This window comes from Oncorhynchus keta, unplaced genomic scaffold (genome assembly GCF_023373465.1).
Source record: "Oncorhynchus keta strain PuntledgeMale-10-30-2019 unplaced genomic scaffold, Oket_V2 Un_contig_29970_pilon_pilon, whole genome shotgun sequence".
Classification (NCBI taxonomy): domain Eukaryota; kingdom Metazoa; phylum Chordata; class Actinopteri; order Salmoniformes; family Salmonidae; genus Oncorhynchus; species Oncorhynchus keta.
In genome coordinates this window covers 1-13,793 of record NW_026286824.1, presented here as the reverse complement: position 1 = coordinate 13,793, position 13,793 = coordinate 1, and the positions used below count along the sequence as shown (strand labels likewise).

General features: G+C 45.9%; 1 protein-coding gene and 1 long non-coding RNA gene across 26 annotated transcripts; one reads left to right on the top strand and one right to left on the bottom strand.

The window, feature by feature from the left end:
- The first annotated feature begins 7,040 nt into the window (after nucleotides 1-7,040).
- Nucleotides 7,041-8,277, top strand: LOC127923515 (nematocyst expressed protein 3-like). 16 transcript variants are annotated; one of them, XR_008114572.1, is made up of 4 exons: nucleotides 7,041-7,080; nucleotides 7,262-7,591; nucleotides 7,724-7,888; nucleotides 7,938-8,277. XR_008114572.1 is itself a non-coding variant. In XM_052507568.1 (4 exons), exons 1-4 carry the CDS (start codon nucleotides 7,087-7,089, stop codon nucleotides 8,238-8,240), a joined length of 924 nt encoding a protein of 307 aa, XP_052363528.1. In that variant the 5' UTR covers nucleotides 7,056-7,086; the 3' UTR covers nucleotides 8,241-8,277. The 16 variants fall into 16 exon arrangements, 1 of the variants encoding a protein (XP_052363528.1); XR_008114573.1 differs by having other exon boundaries at nucleotides 7,042-7,113; XM_052507568.1 differs by having other exon boundaries at nucleotides 7,056-7,212.
- Nucleotides 8,278-9,607: 1,330 nt separating this feature from the next.
- LOC127923516 (uncharacterized) lies at nucleotides 9,608-13,787 on the bottom strand. Of its 10 annotated transcripts, XR_008114584.1 has the most exons (8): nucleotides 13,387-13,787; nucleotides 12,693-12,846; nucleotides 12,569-12,622; nucleotides 12,357-12,469; nucleotides 12,069-12,221; nucleotides 10,652-10,752; nucleotides 10,281-10,346; nucleotides 9,608-9,909 (listed from the first exon to the last, which is right to left on the bottom strand). It is a non-coding gene; the product is annotated as an uncharacterized LOC127923516 (long non-coding RNA). The 10 variants fall into 10 exon arrangements; XR_008114579.1 differs by lacking the exons at nucleotides 9,608-9,909; nucleotides 10,281-10,346; nucleotides 10,652-10,752 and adding exons at nucleotides 11,544-11,732; nucleotides 12,983-13,052 and having other exon boundaries at nucleotides 13,422-13,787; XR_008114577.1 differs by lacking the exons at nucleotides 9,608-9,909; nucleotides 10,281-10,346; nucleotides 10,652-10,752 and adding an exon at nucleotides 11,544-11,732 and having other exon boundaries at nucleotides 13,422-13,787.
- Nucleotides 13,788-13,793: the final 6 nt, after the last annotated feature.

The window sequence follows — 13,793 nt, the reverse complement described above, 5'->3', positions numbered from 1 at the left end:
CCAGCAATCTCTTTTCCATTTTGAATATCTTTTGACGTGTTTTTGAAGAAGACGTCTGTAGGAAGGAAGGCAGCATCATCCCAGCTGTGGAATGTAGACCAGTTCACTGAATAAAGGGTGTGAGGCTGAAGCTGTCTGATGTGTGTGAACCTGTGATGGGAGGTATGTGTGTGTTATAAGGGTCCTTTTGATGAGTGTTTTGTTGTGGATCCAGATGAACTATTGAACTGTGTGAGAGGGGATTATAGTCTGGGGCTATCACACCCTCATCATGTGATATTGTGACGTTAGTATGAGGACTGGGATTACCGTCAACAAAATAAAATACCTAAAGTCTGACCCCCTAACAGGGATATTCACATACCAGTACACTAACTATGATTCACATATACCAGTACTCCCAAATACAACATAGAGCTGCTGAGCACATGTTCTGCTGCATGACATTCATGGTTATTCTATAAACATACATTTCTATATGAATGTTGTGTAAAGTTGCATCCTCCTGTGGGGGATATGGGGCTCAGTTAGAGTGGACTGAGAGCTGAACTGGTATGACAGTTAGCAGGTGGGTAAAACACTACAACTATTTGGGTTAAGTATTGGTCCTGACGAATATACTTACAAGTCTACAATGATCATTCATATGATATGAAGATAACGACTGGATTTTCCACAGGTGTAAAGTATTTCAGTCAAATTACTGGAAAGTTCTACTTAAGTAGTTTTTCTGGGTATCTGTACTTTACTATTCATATGTTTTTACAACTTTTACTGCACTACATCCCTAAAGACAATATTGTACTTTTTATTCCATACATTTTCCCTGACAACCCAAAGCACTCTTTACATTTTGAATGCTTAGCAGAACAGGAAAATTGTGAAATTGACACACTTATCAAGAGAATGCGTGGTCATCCCTACTGGGTATGTTCTGGCGGACTCACTAAACACATGTATGTTGTGTAAATAATGTCTGAGTGTTGGAGTGTATGCACAATACTATCATACATTTTCAAAACAACAATTTATACTTTTACTTTGATATTTAAGTATATTTTAGCAATGAAATCTACTTTTTGATACTTAAGTATATTTAAAATAAATACTTTTAGACTTTTACTCAAGTAGTATTTTACTGGGTGACTTTTACTTAAGGTATTAAGGTATCTATACTTTTACTCAAGTATGACAAATTGGGTACTTTTTTCCACCACTGGGATTTCCACAAACATTTCTGCCGAATGGTGTCCTAAAGGTTTACATTAATCTACACTCATCAAATCAAGGTAAAACAGACCCATTAATGCATGTGAAATAGGTTAGTACACTGTATTGAATCATGTCAACTCTTGCCGAAATGTGTACCGCCGTAATAAGATATTTTGCCTTTAAGAGTACTGTCACGTTCCCTTTAAGCTGCCCGGCTGTAATTTCTGGTTGAGCCGATCAGAATCATTTTGCTCCTGGAAGTTTTGGAGACACTGGATAAGTGACAAGTAGTTGACACATATTCATCTGAAACACAACCTCTTATTATGCTCTGACACGTAAGTACATTGAAACAAAGTAGACGTTTGGTTCAACCTTTGAAATGGGTGTTTTGAGCAGCTGATTGGAGCCGTCCTAGTAGTGTTATTGTTAGCGGACATGCTATCAGTAACAAACTGCCGTTAGATAACCAGCAGGCTAACTAGCTAGCCGTCTAATATTAAACTCGTAGATATGTTTTGTGAACTTTGATGAGTGTTTAAAATGAATGTTAAATTAAGATCTGCGAGGTCAGCGCCCAACACAGCTAAACTAGCTAGCAAGCCTAACGACCACCAGCTGTTAGCCGACTTTTTGATTTACTAGTGATTTTTCCTGTAGCCCTAGCCCGGTTGGTTTCCTGTGTCCTAGCCCGGTTGGTTTCCTGTATGTCCTAGCCCAGTTGGTTTCCTGTATGTCTAGCCCGGTTGGTTTCCTGTATGTCCTAGCCCGGTTGGTTTCCTGTATGTCCTAGCCCGGTTGGTTTCCTGTATGTCCTAGCCGGTTGGTTTCCAGTATGTCCTAGCCCGGTTTGGTTTCCCGTATGTCCCTAGCCCGGTTGGTTTCCAGTATGTCCCTAGCCCGGTTGGTTTCAGTATGTCCTAGCCCGGTTGGTTTCCTGTATGTCCTAGCCCGGTTGGTTTCCTGTATGTCCTAGCCCGGTTGGTTTCCTGTATGTCCTAGCCTGGTTGGTTTCCAGTATGTCCTAGCCCGGTTGGTTTCCTGTATGTCCTAGCCCGGTTGGTTTCCCGTATGTCCTAGCCGGTTGGTTTCGTATGTCCTAGCCCGGTTGGTTTCCTGTATGTCCTAGCCCGGTTGGTTTCCGTATGTCCTAGCCCGGTTGGTTTCCAGTATGTCTAGCCCGGTTGGTTTCCGTATGTCCTAGCCCGGTTGGTTTCCCGTATGTCCCCTAGCGGTTGGTTTCCGTATGTCCTAGCCCGGTTGGTTTCCTGTATGTCCTAGCCCGGTTGGTTTCCTGTATGTCCTAGCCCGGTTGGTTTCCTGTATGTCCTAGCCGGTTGGTTTCTATGTCCTAGCCCGGTTGGTTTCCTGTCCTAGCCCGGTTGGTTTCCTGTATGTCCTAGCCCGATTGGTTTCCTATGTCTAGCCCGGTTGGTTTCCTGTATGTCCCAGCCCGGTTGGTTTCCAATGTCCGTATGTCCTAGCCCGGTTGGTTTCCAGTATGTCCTAGCCCGGTTGGTTTCCTGTATGTCCTAGCCGGTTGGTTTCCTGTATGTCCTAGCCCGGTTGGTTTCCTGTATGTCCTAGCCCGGTTGGTTTCCTATGTTTTGGTTTCTGTATGTCCTAGCCCGGTTGGTTTCGTATGTCCTAGCCCGGTTGGTTTCCTGTATGTCCCAGCCGTTGGTTTCTATGTCCTAGCCGGTTTGGTTTCCCGTATGTCCTAGCCGGTTGGTTTCCCATTATGTCTAGCCCGGTTGGTTTCAGTATGTCCCAGCCCGTTGGTTTCCCGTATGTCCTAGCCGGTTGGTTTCCAGTATGTCCTAGCCGGTTGGTTTCCTGTTATGTCCTAGCCGGTTGGTTTTCTGTATGTCCTATGCGGTTGGTTTCCCTGTATGTCCTAGCCCGGTTGGTTTCCTGCCATGTGCCTGGCCAGTTTGGTTTCCGTATGTCCTAGCCCGGTTGGTTTCCCATTATGCTCCCTAGCCCGGTTGGTTTCCCGTATGTCCCTAGCAGGTTGGTTTCCAGTAAGTCTATCCGGTTGGTTTCCTGTATGTCCTAGCCCGGTTGGTTTCCTGTATGTCCTAGCCCTGGTTTCCTGTATGCCTAGCCGGTTGGTTTCCTGTATGTCTCGCCCCGGTTGGTTTCCGTATGTCCCTAGCCCGGTTGGTTTCCCGTATGTCCTAGCGGTTGGTTTCCCACGTCTCATGCTAGCCATTTGGTTTTCCCGTATGTCCTAGCCCGGTTGGTTCCGGTATGTCCCTAGCCCGGTTGGTTTCCGTATGTCCTAGCCGGTTGGTTTCCCGTATGTCCTAGCCGGTTGGTTTCCCGTATGTCCTAGCCGGTTGGTTTCCGGCGTATGTCCTAGCCCGGTTGGTTTCCCGTATGTGTCCCTGGCCGGTTGGTTTTCGTGCATGTCCTAGCCCGGTTGGTTTTCCCGTATGTCCTAGCCGGTTGGTTTCCTGCTATGTCTAGCCGTTGGTTTCCAATACTGAATGAACAGGTATGGTTTCCCGTATAATACATCAATAAAATCTATTTCCTCAAAGTAAATAAAGAAACATGTTCAATTTGGTTTCCTGTAATGCAAAAACAAAGTGTTGGAGAAGTAAAGTGCAATATGTGCTTCCTGTATGTCCTAACGGTTTAAGTTCCTTGCTCATGTAACCCGTTGGTTTCCTGTCCCCTGCGCATAGCCCGGTTGGTTTCGTATGACCCCTGGTTTCCGTACATCAATGATCACCCTGGCATGTTCCCATCGCTCCACAAAGCAGCGGTTGGAACCACTACCCAAAGGTTTTCAGAGCAAGTTGACATCTGCCGATTGAAACGCTATTTAACGCGCAATGACTAATAGCAGTTTAAAATCTATTTAGCCTCAGAACATAAATAATGAAGCTGTTGGTTCCTTTTAAATAATGCAAAAACCCCAGGTTGGAAGTAAAAAGTGCAATATTACTATGTAGAAGCTAACGTTGGTTCCTTTATGTACCACTTGATGCCATACTTTGAACCAGATCCTAAGCGCTGCCGGGTGCAGGCCAGGACCCTCTGCACCACATCAGCAGTCACCCATGGGCTTATGGTTCCCGTAGCGTTACCCATGCAGAGCAAGGGGAACAACTACTAGAAGTCTCAGAGCGAGTGACGTTTGAAACGCTATTAGCGCACGCTAACTAGCTAGACATTTCACTTCGGTTACACCAGCCTCATCTCGGGAATTGATTGGCTTGAAGTCATAAACAGCGCAATGCTTGACGCACAACGAAGAGCTGCTGGCAAAACGCACGAAAGTGCTGTTTGAATGAATGTTTACGCGCCTGCTTCTGCCTACCACCGCTCAGTCAGATACTTAGATACTTGTATGCTCAGTCAGATTATATGTAATGCAGGACACGCTAGATAATATCTAGTAATATCATCAACCATGTGTAGTTAACTAGTGATTATGATTGTTTTTTATAAGAAGTTTAATGCTAGCTAGCAACTTACCTTGGCTTACATTTACATTTAAGTCATTTAGCAGACGCTCTTATCCAGAGCGACTTACAAATTGGTGCATACATCTTAAGACATCCAGTGGAACAACCACTTTTACAATAGTGCATCTAAATCTTTTTAGGGGGTGAGAAGATTCACCACCTGTCTGGTGCCACATGAAAGAGGTGGAGTTTCAGGTGCCGGAAGGTGGTGATTGGCTCACGCTGTCCTGGCGTCGTGAGGAGTTTGTTCCACATTGGAGGCCAGATGGCGAACCTTGGTTTGGCTGGGCTGGTGGGAACTAGCGCTTCCTCAGTGGTAGGGAGGCGAGCGGGCCGGTGGATGAACTGCATCGGCGTGGGCAGGCTGCCCAGTGCGGAGTGCAACGAGAGAGAGGCAGGTGGTTGTGTGTTGGACTGTAGTTAAATGTGGGTTACCGGGTGGGTCCACGAGCTGACAGGTAAAAATCTGTCGTTCTGCCCCTGAGCAGAGGCCGAGTTGCCACCGTTCCTAGGCCGTCCAGTGAAAATAAGAATGTGTTCTTAATGACTTGCCTAGTTAAATAGATATATATTTTTAAATTAAATCAGATGATGGTAGCAAAAATATGAATTTCGATTGTTATGAGCTTTGAAATAGGCCATTCAGATTAATGGTGGCCTCTGAGATTACTACTGCATTGTCAGAACTAGAAGCACCAGCATTTAACTACACTTGTATGTATCTGTAACCATGTGTATGTGACAAATAAAATTTGATTTGATTTGGGGCGAAGCAGAGTATCTGTCATTCTGCCCTGAACAAGGCGAGTTAACCCTGTTCCCCGGTCAAGAAAATATTTAATGAACTTGCTAGTTAGTATAAAGGTTAAAAATATATATATATATAAAAAATGTTTAACTAGCAAGGCCATTTAGACTCGGTTGGGGATTGCTGTTGTTTTCAGTGTAGCTGTTCATGATCCCATGCAGCAGCTCTTAGGGTTTATGATGTATTGCTGCTTAGGCTGGGGGATGGGCTGGAGGCTAGAGTAGCAGCTGGTTCCCTGTCATAATGGACCTCTTGTTTCTTGTGGGTTTGGAGCACAAAGCTGCCTCAAGAATTCTGCCTTTTCACCCAGAATGTTGTTGCAACAGGAAACAGTCTCTGCTCTCTGGCCTAGAATGGTCTTCTGCACCGTGCAGTAACATACTGCTGGGCTAGGGCTGGGATAGGGCTAGAGCTAGGGAAGGGCTAGGGCTTAGGCTAGAGCTGGGCTAGGGCTGGGATAGAGCTAGAGCTGGGCTAGAGCTAGGGTAGGGCTGGGATAGGGAAGAGCTGGGCTAGGGCTTAGGCTAGAGCTAGGGTAGGGCTGGGATAGGGCTAGAGCTAGGGTAGAGCTGGGCTAGGGCTTAGGGTAGAGCTGGCCTAGAATGGTCTTCTGCACCGTGCAGTAACATACTGCTGGGCTAGGGGTAGAGCTGGGGTAGGGTAGGGCTAGAGCTAGGGTAGGGCTAGAGCTAGGGTAGAGCTAGAGTAGGGCTGAGCTAGAGCTAGGGTAGAGCTGGGCTAGAGCTAGGGTAGAGCTAGGGTGGGATAGGCTGAGCTAGAATGGGGCTGGGCTAGAGCTAGGGTAGAGCTGGGAGTGGGGCTAGGGTAGAGCTGGGCTGGGATGGAAGCTGGACTCTGGGCTGGGTGAGGCTGGGCTAGAGCTGGGCTGGGTAGGGTAGGGCTTTATTGGAGCTAGGGTAGGCTGGACTGGAGCTAGGGTGGGCTGGGATAGAGAGAGAAACATGACACAACGTCTGGGAGGGGATTTGGGATTGGGCTGGGGGCCGAGGTGAGGAAGGGGATCAAGGAGAGAGAGGAGGTAAAGGAATAGGGAAGAGATCAGAAAGGGAAGTGAGGGGAAGGGTGTTTTAGCCAGTCCCTTTATGGGGTGAGGGGACAGGCTGTTAACTTCCCTCTCCCTATTCCTCCCACCCTTCAGGTCAGGCATCTGGTTGGCTGGCCCACTGCTTCCTGTCGGTGGGCCTGCCTGTGGAATGCCTTTATGCAGTTCCTCTGTGTGTCCATGGGGTGGAGCTGCTGAGCCATGGATGACTTCACTACCAATGACTTCACCACCAGAACATATGGCACCAGCGGCCTTGACAACAGACTGCTGTTTGGAGAAACCTCTGCTCGGGTACGTGTGTGTGTGTGTGTGTGTGTGTGTGTGTGTGTGTGTGTGTGTGTGTGTGTGTGTGTGTGTGTGTGTGTGTGTGTGTGTGTACGGCTGTTGCGGGGACCATATTACCGCCACACCCACAGTCTTGAGTCTCCTCTTCTGCACTCTGGACATGCGTTGGTAGTACCTAACTCACTAACAACCATCAGGTCCTAATGGCTCCATGTCCCCCTAACCATCGGGTCCTAATGGCTCCATGTCCCTCTAACCATCGGGTCCTAATGGCTCCATGTCCCTCTAACCATCGGGTCCTAATGGCTCCATGTCCCTCTAACCATCGGGTCCTAATGGCTCCATGTCCCTCTAACCATCGGGTCCTAATGGCTCCATGTCCCTCTAACCATCAGGTCCTATAACCATCAGGTCCTAATGGCTCCATGTCCCTCTAACCATCGGGTCCTAATGGCTCCATGTCCCTCTAACCATCAGGTCCTAATGGCTCCATGTCCCTCTAACCATCGGGTCCTAATGGCTCCATGTCCCTCTAACCATCGGGTCCTAATGGCTCCATGTCCCTCTAACCATCGGGTCCTAATGGCTCCATGTCCCTCTAACCATCGGGTCCTAATGGCTCCATGTCCCTCTAACCATCAGGTCCTAATGGCTCCATGTCCCTCTAACCATCGGGTCCTAATGGCTCCATGTCCCCCTAACCATCGGGTCCTAATGGCTCCATGTCCCTCTAACCATCGGGTCCTAATGGCTCCATGTCCCTCTAACCATCGGGTCCTAATGGCTCCATGTCCCTCTAACCATCAGGTCCTAATGGCTCCATGTCCCTCTAACCATCGGATCCTAATGGCTCCATGTCCCTCTAACCATCAGGTCCTAATGGCTCCATGTCCCTCTAACCATCAGGTCCTAATGGCTCCATGTCCCTCTAACCATCAGGTCCTAATGGCTCCATGTCCCTCTAACCATCAGGTCCTAATGGCTCCATGTCCCTCTAACCATCAGGTCCTAATGGCTCCATGTCCCTCTAACCATCGGGTCCTAATGGCTCCATGTCCCTATAACCATCAGGTCCTATAACCATCAGGTCCTAATGGCTCCATGTCCCTCTAACCATCAGGTCCTAATGGCTCCATGTCCCTCTAACCATCGGGTCCTAATGGCTCCATGTCCCCTAACCACTCTGACATCAATGACAATCAAACACTTATCATCACAACAGTATCATGCTTTTACAACTCACCTCACTGTGATGATCAATTTGAAGAAAGAAGTTCAACAGCAGGTTGAACCAGTGTATAACATGGTCGTTGTGGATGCTGTTCCAAAGCCCAACACAATGAAATGGACAGTGCTTTCTAAGGTGATGATTAATTCAGAACACCCATAGACCATCTGACAGCTCATTCATAGGCCTGTATATGAGCCCCCCCAAAAAAATAATTAAAATAATGATTGTGCTGTTATACAATACATATTGCATATTGCACATGATTTTAAACTGATTTCAGATGTCTTTGGTACATAACTGGTCGAGCCTCTACTCCAACATGTCTATTCATGAGTCTGGGAGAGAACGGTCCCACAGTTGACAGTGCATGTCAGAGCAAAACCCAAGCCATGAGGTTGAAGGAATTGTCCGTAGAGAGAGGATTGTGGTCGAGACACAGATCTGGGGAAGGGTACCCAAACATTTCTGCAGCACTGAAGGCTCCAAGAACACAGTGGCCTCCATCATTCTTAAATGGAAGAGGTTTGGAACCACAAAGACTCTTCCTAGAGCTGGCCGCCTGGCCAAACTGACCAATCGAGGGAGAAGAGCCTTTGTCAAGGAGGTGACCAAGAACCCGATGGTCACTGACAGATCACCTAGAGTTCCTCTGTGGACATGGGAGAACCTTCAAGATGGACAACCTTCTCTGCAGAACTCCACCAATCAGGCCTTTATGGTAGGTTGGTCAGACGGAAGCCACTCCTCAGTAAAAGGCACATGACAGCCCGCTTGGAGTTGGCAAAAGGCACCTAAAGACTCAGACCATGAGAAACAAGTTTCTCTGGTTTGATGAAACCAAGATTGAACTCTTTGGCCTGAATGCCAAGCATCACGTCTGGAGGAAGCCTGTCACCATACCTACTGCGAAGCATGGAGGTGGCAGCATCATGCTGTGGGGACGTCAGGCTTGAGGGAAAGATGCATGGAGGAAAGTACCTTGAGGAAAACCTGCTCAGGACCTCAGACTGGGGCAAAGGTGCAACTTCTGGACAAGTCTCAATGTCCATGAGTGGCCCAGCCAGAGCCTGGACTTGAACCCGATTTGAACATCTCTGGAGAGACCAGAAAATAGCTGTGCAGCGACGCTCCCCATCCAACCTGACAGAGATTGAGAGGATCTGCAGAGAAGAATGGGAGAAACTCCCTAAATACAGGTGTGCCAAGCTTGTAGCGTCAAGACCCAAGAAGACTCGAGGCTGTAATTGCTGCCAAAGGTGCTTCAACAAAGTACTGAGTAAAGGGTCTGAATACTAATGTCAATGTTATATTTCAAATGTTGTTATTGTAGCAAGTGTATATCTAAACCTGTTTCATGCTTTGTCATCATAGGGTGTTGTGTGTGGATTGAGGGGAAAAACTATTGAATCAATTGTAGAATAAGGCTGTAACCTATCAATGTGGAAAAAGTTGAGGGTCTGAATACTTTCCAAATGCACTGTATTAGTAAAGAACAGATGAAATTGCGAATAGTCAGATGGGTGGCAATATGATCAGTTGATGAGAGAACCGCATGTGTAGCCTCAGGCAAGGAACAGAGGGCGAGCTTTCTCTGCAATGTTCTCAAATTATCAACAGCCCAGTCACATCAAGCAGCCCAGCCCATATGTGGTGTTTTTCTAGGTCATTCTAAGGTTTGTATCATTCAAAACTACAGTTGCCAAATAACTCTGAACCTAGGGTATAGGACCTGTTTCAAATAACTGAACCTAGGGTATAGGACCTGTTTCAAATAACTGAACCTAGGGTATAGGACCTGTTTCAAATAACTGAACCTAGGGCATAGGACCTGTTTCAAATAACTCTGAACCTAGGGTATAGGACCTGTTCCAAATAACTCTGAACCTAGGGTATAGGACCTGTTCCAAATAACTCTGAACCTAGGGTATAGGACCTGTTCCAAATAACTCTGAACCTAGGGCATAGGACCTGTTTCAAATAACTGAACCTAGGGTATAGGACCTGTTTCAAATAACTGAACCTAGGGTATAGGACCTGTTTCAAATAACTGAACCTAGGGTATAGGACCTGTTTCAAATAACTGAACCTAGGGTATAGGACCTGTTTCAAATAACTGAACCTAGGGTATAGGACCTGTTTCAAATAACTGAACCTAGGGTATAGGACCTGTTTCAAATAACTGAACCTAGGGTATAGGACCTGTTTCAAATAACTGAACCTAGGGCATAGGACCTGTTTCAAATAACTGAACCTAGGGTATAGGACCTGTTCCAAATAACTCTGAACCTAGGGCATAGGACCTGTTCCAAATAACTCTGAACCTAGGGCATAGGACCTGTTTCAAGTAACTGAACCTAGGGTATAGGACCTGTTTCAAATAACTGAACCTAGGGTATAGGACCTGTTCCAAATAACTCTGAACCTAGGGCATAGGACCTGTTCCAAATAACTGAACCTAGGGTATAGGACCTGTTCCAAATGACTGAACCTAGGGTATAGGACCTGTTCCAAATAACTCTGAACCTAGGGTATAGGACCTGTTTCAAATAACTGAACCTAGGGTATAGGACCTGTTTCAAATAACTGAACCTAGGGTATAGGACCTGTTTCAAATAACTGAACCTAGGGTATAGGACCTGTTCCAAATAACTCTGAACCTAGGGTATAGGACCTGTTCCAAATAACTCTGAACCTAGGGTATAGGACCTGTTTCAAATAACTGAACCTAGGGTATAGGACCTGTTTCAAATAACTGAACCTAGGGTATAGGACCTGTTTCAAATAACTGAACCTAGGGCATAGGACCTGTTCCAAATAACTGAACCTAGGGTATAGGACCTGTTCCAAATAACTGAACCTAGGTATAGGACCTGTTCCAAATAACTGAACCTAGGGTATAGGACCTGTTCCAAATAACTCTGAACCTAGGGTATAGGACCTGTTCCAAATGACTGAACCTAGGGTATAGGACCTGTTCCAAATAACTGAACCTAGGGTATAGGACCTGTTCCAAATAACTCTGAACCTAGGGCATAGGACCTGTTCCAAATAACTGAACCTAGGGTATAGGACCTGTTTCAAATAACTGAACCTAGGGTATAGGACCTGTTTCAAATAACTCTGAACCTAGGGTATATGACCTGTTCCAAATAACTCTGAACCTTGGGCATAGGACCTGTTCCAAATAACTCTGAACCTAGGGTATAGGACCTGTTTCAAATAACTGAACCTAGGGCATAGGACCTGTTCCAAATAACTCCGAACCTAGGGTATAGGACCTGTTTCAAATAACTCTGAACCTCGGGTATAGGACCTGTTCCAAATTACTCTGAACCTAGGGTATAGGACCTGTTTCAAATAACTGAACCTAGGGTATAGGACCTGTTTCAAATAACTGAACCTAGGGTATAGGACCTGTTCCAAATAACTCTGAACCTAGGGCATAGGACCTGTTGCAAATAACTGAACCTAGGGTATAGGACCTGTTTCAAATAACTGAACCTAGGGTATAGGACCTGTTCCAAATAACTCTGAACCTAGGGCATAGGACCTGTTCCAAATAACTGAACCTAGGGTATAGGACCTGTTCCAAATAACTGAACCTAGGGTATAGGACCTGTTCCAAATAACTCTGAACCTAGGGTATAGGACCTGTTTCAAATAACTGAACCTAGGGTATAGGACCTGTTCCAAATAACTCTGAACCTAGGGCATAGGACCTGTTCCAAATAACTGAACCTAGGGTATAGGACCTGTTCCAAATGACTGAACCTAGGGTATAGGACCTGTTCCAAATAACTGAACCTAGGGTATAGGACCTGTTCCAAATAACTGAACCTAGGGTATAGGACCTGTTTCAAATAACTGAACCTAGGGTATAGGACCTGTTTCAAATAACTCTGAACCTAGGGTATAGGACCTGTTCCAAATAACTGAACCTAGGGTATAGGACCTGTTCCAAATAACTCATAACCTAGGGTATAGGACCTGTTCCAAATAACTGAACCTAGGGCATAGGACCTGTTTCAAATAACTGAACCTAGGGTATAGGACCTGTTTCAAATAACTGAACCTAGGGTATAGGACCTGTTTCAAATAACTCTGAACCTAGGGTATAGGACCTGTTCCAAATAACTGAACCTATGGTATAGGACCTGTTCCAAATAACTCTGAACCCAGGGTATAGGACCTGTTCCAAATAACTCTGAACCTAGGGTATAGGACCTGTTCCAAATAACTGAACCTAGGTATAGGACCTGTTCCAAATAACTGAACCTAGGGTATAGGACCTGTTCCAAATAACTGAACCTAGGGTATAGGACCTGTTCCAAATAACTGAACCTAGGGTATAGGACCTGGTCCAAATAACTGAACCTAGGGTATAGGACCTGGTCCAAATAACTGAACCTAGGGTATAGGACCTGTTTCAAATAACTGAACCTAGGGTATAGGACCTGTTCCAAATAACTGAACCTAGGGTATAGGACCTGTTCCAAATAACTGAACCTAGGGTATAGGACCTGTTTCAAATAACTCTGAACCTAGGGTATAGGACCTGTTTCAAATAACTCTGAACCTAGGGTATAGGACCTGTTTCAAATAACTCTGAACCTAGGGCATAGGACCTGTTCCAAATAACTCTGAACCTAGGGTATAGGACCTGTTCCAAATAACTCTGAACCTAGGGTATAGGACCTGTTCCAAATAACTCTGAACCTAGGGTATAGGACCTGTTCCAAATAACTCTGAACCTAGGGTATAGGACCTGTTTCAAATAACTCAACCTAGGGTATAGGACCTGTTCCAAATAACTGAACCTAGGGTATAGGACCTGTTCCAAATAACTCTGAACCTAGGGTATAGGACCTGTTCCAAATAACTCTGAACCTAGGTTATAGGACCTGTTCCAAATAACTCTGAACCTAGGGTATAGGACCTGTTCCAAATAACTCTGAACCTAGGGTATAGGACCTGTTCCAAATAACTGAACCTAGGTATAGGACCTGTTCCAAATAACTGAACCTAGGGTATAGGACCTGTTCCAAATAACTGAACCTAGGGTATAGGACCTGTCTCCAAACAACTCTGAACCTTGGGTATAGGACCTGTTCCAAATAACTGAACCTAGGGTATAGGACCTGTTTCAAATAACTGAACCTAGGTATAGGACCTGTTCCAAATAACTAGAACCTAGGGTATAGGACCTGTTCCAAATAACTGAACCTAGGGTATAGGACCTGTTCCAAATAACTCTGAACCTAGGGTATAGGACCTGTTTCAAATAACTGAACCTAGGGTATAGGACCTGTTTCAAATAACTCTGAACCTAGGGTATAGGACCTGTTCCAAATAACTCTGAACCTTGGGCATTTGAAATGATCCGCCGCATTTGTTGCAACCCCTATTACCAGCCTGTTCAACCTGTTCGTATCGTCTGAGATCCCCAAAGATTGGAAAGCTGCCGCGGTCATCCCCCTCTTCAAAGGGGGAGACGCTCTAGACCCAAACTGTTACAGACCTATATCTATCCTACCCTGCCTTTCTAAGGTGTTCGAAAGCCAAGTTAACAAACAGATCACCGACCATTTCGAATCCCACCGTACCTTTTCCGCTATGCAATCTGGTTTCCGAGCTGGTCATGGGTGCACCTCAGCCACGCTCAAGGTCCTAAATGATTTCATAACAGCCATTGACAAAAGACAATACTGTGCA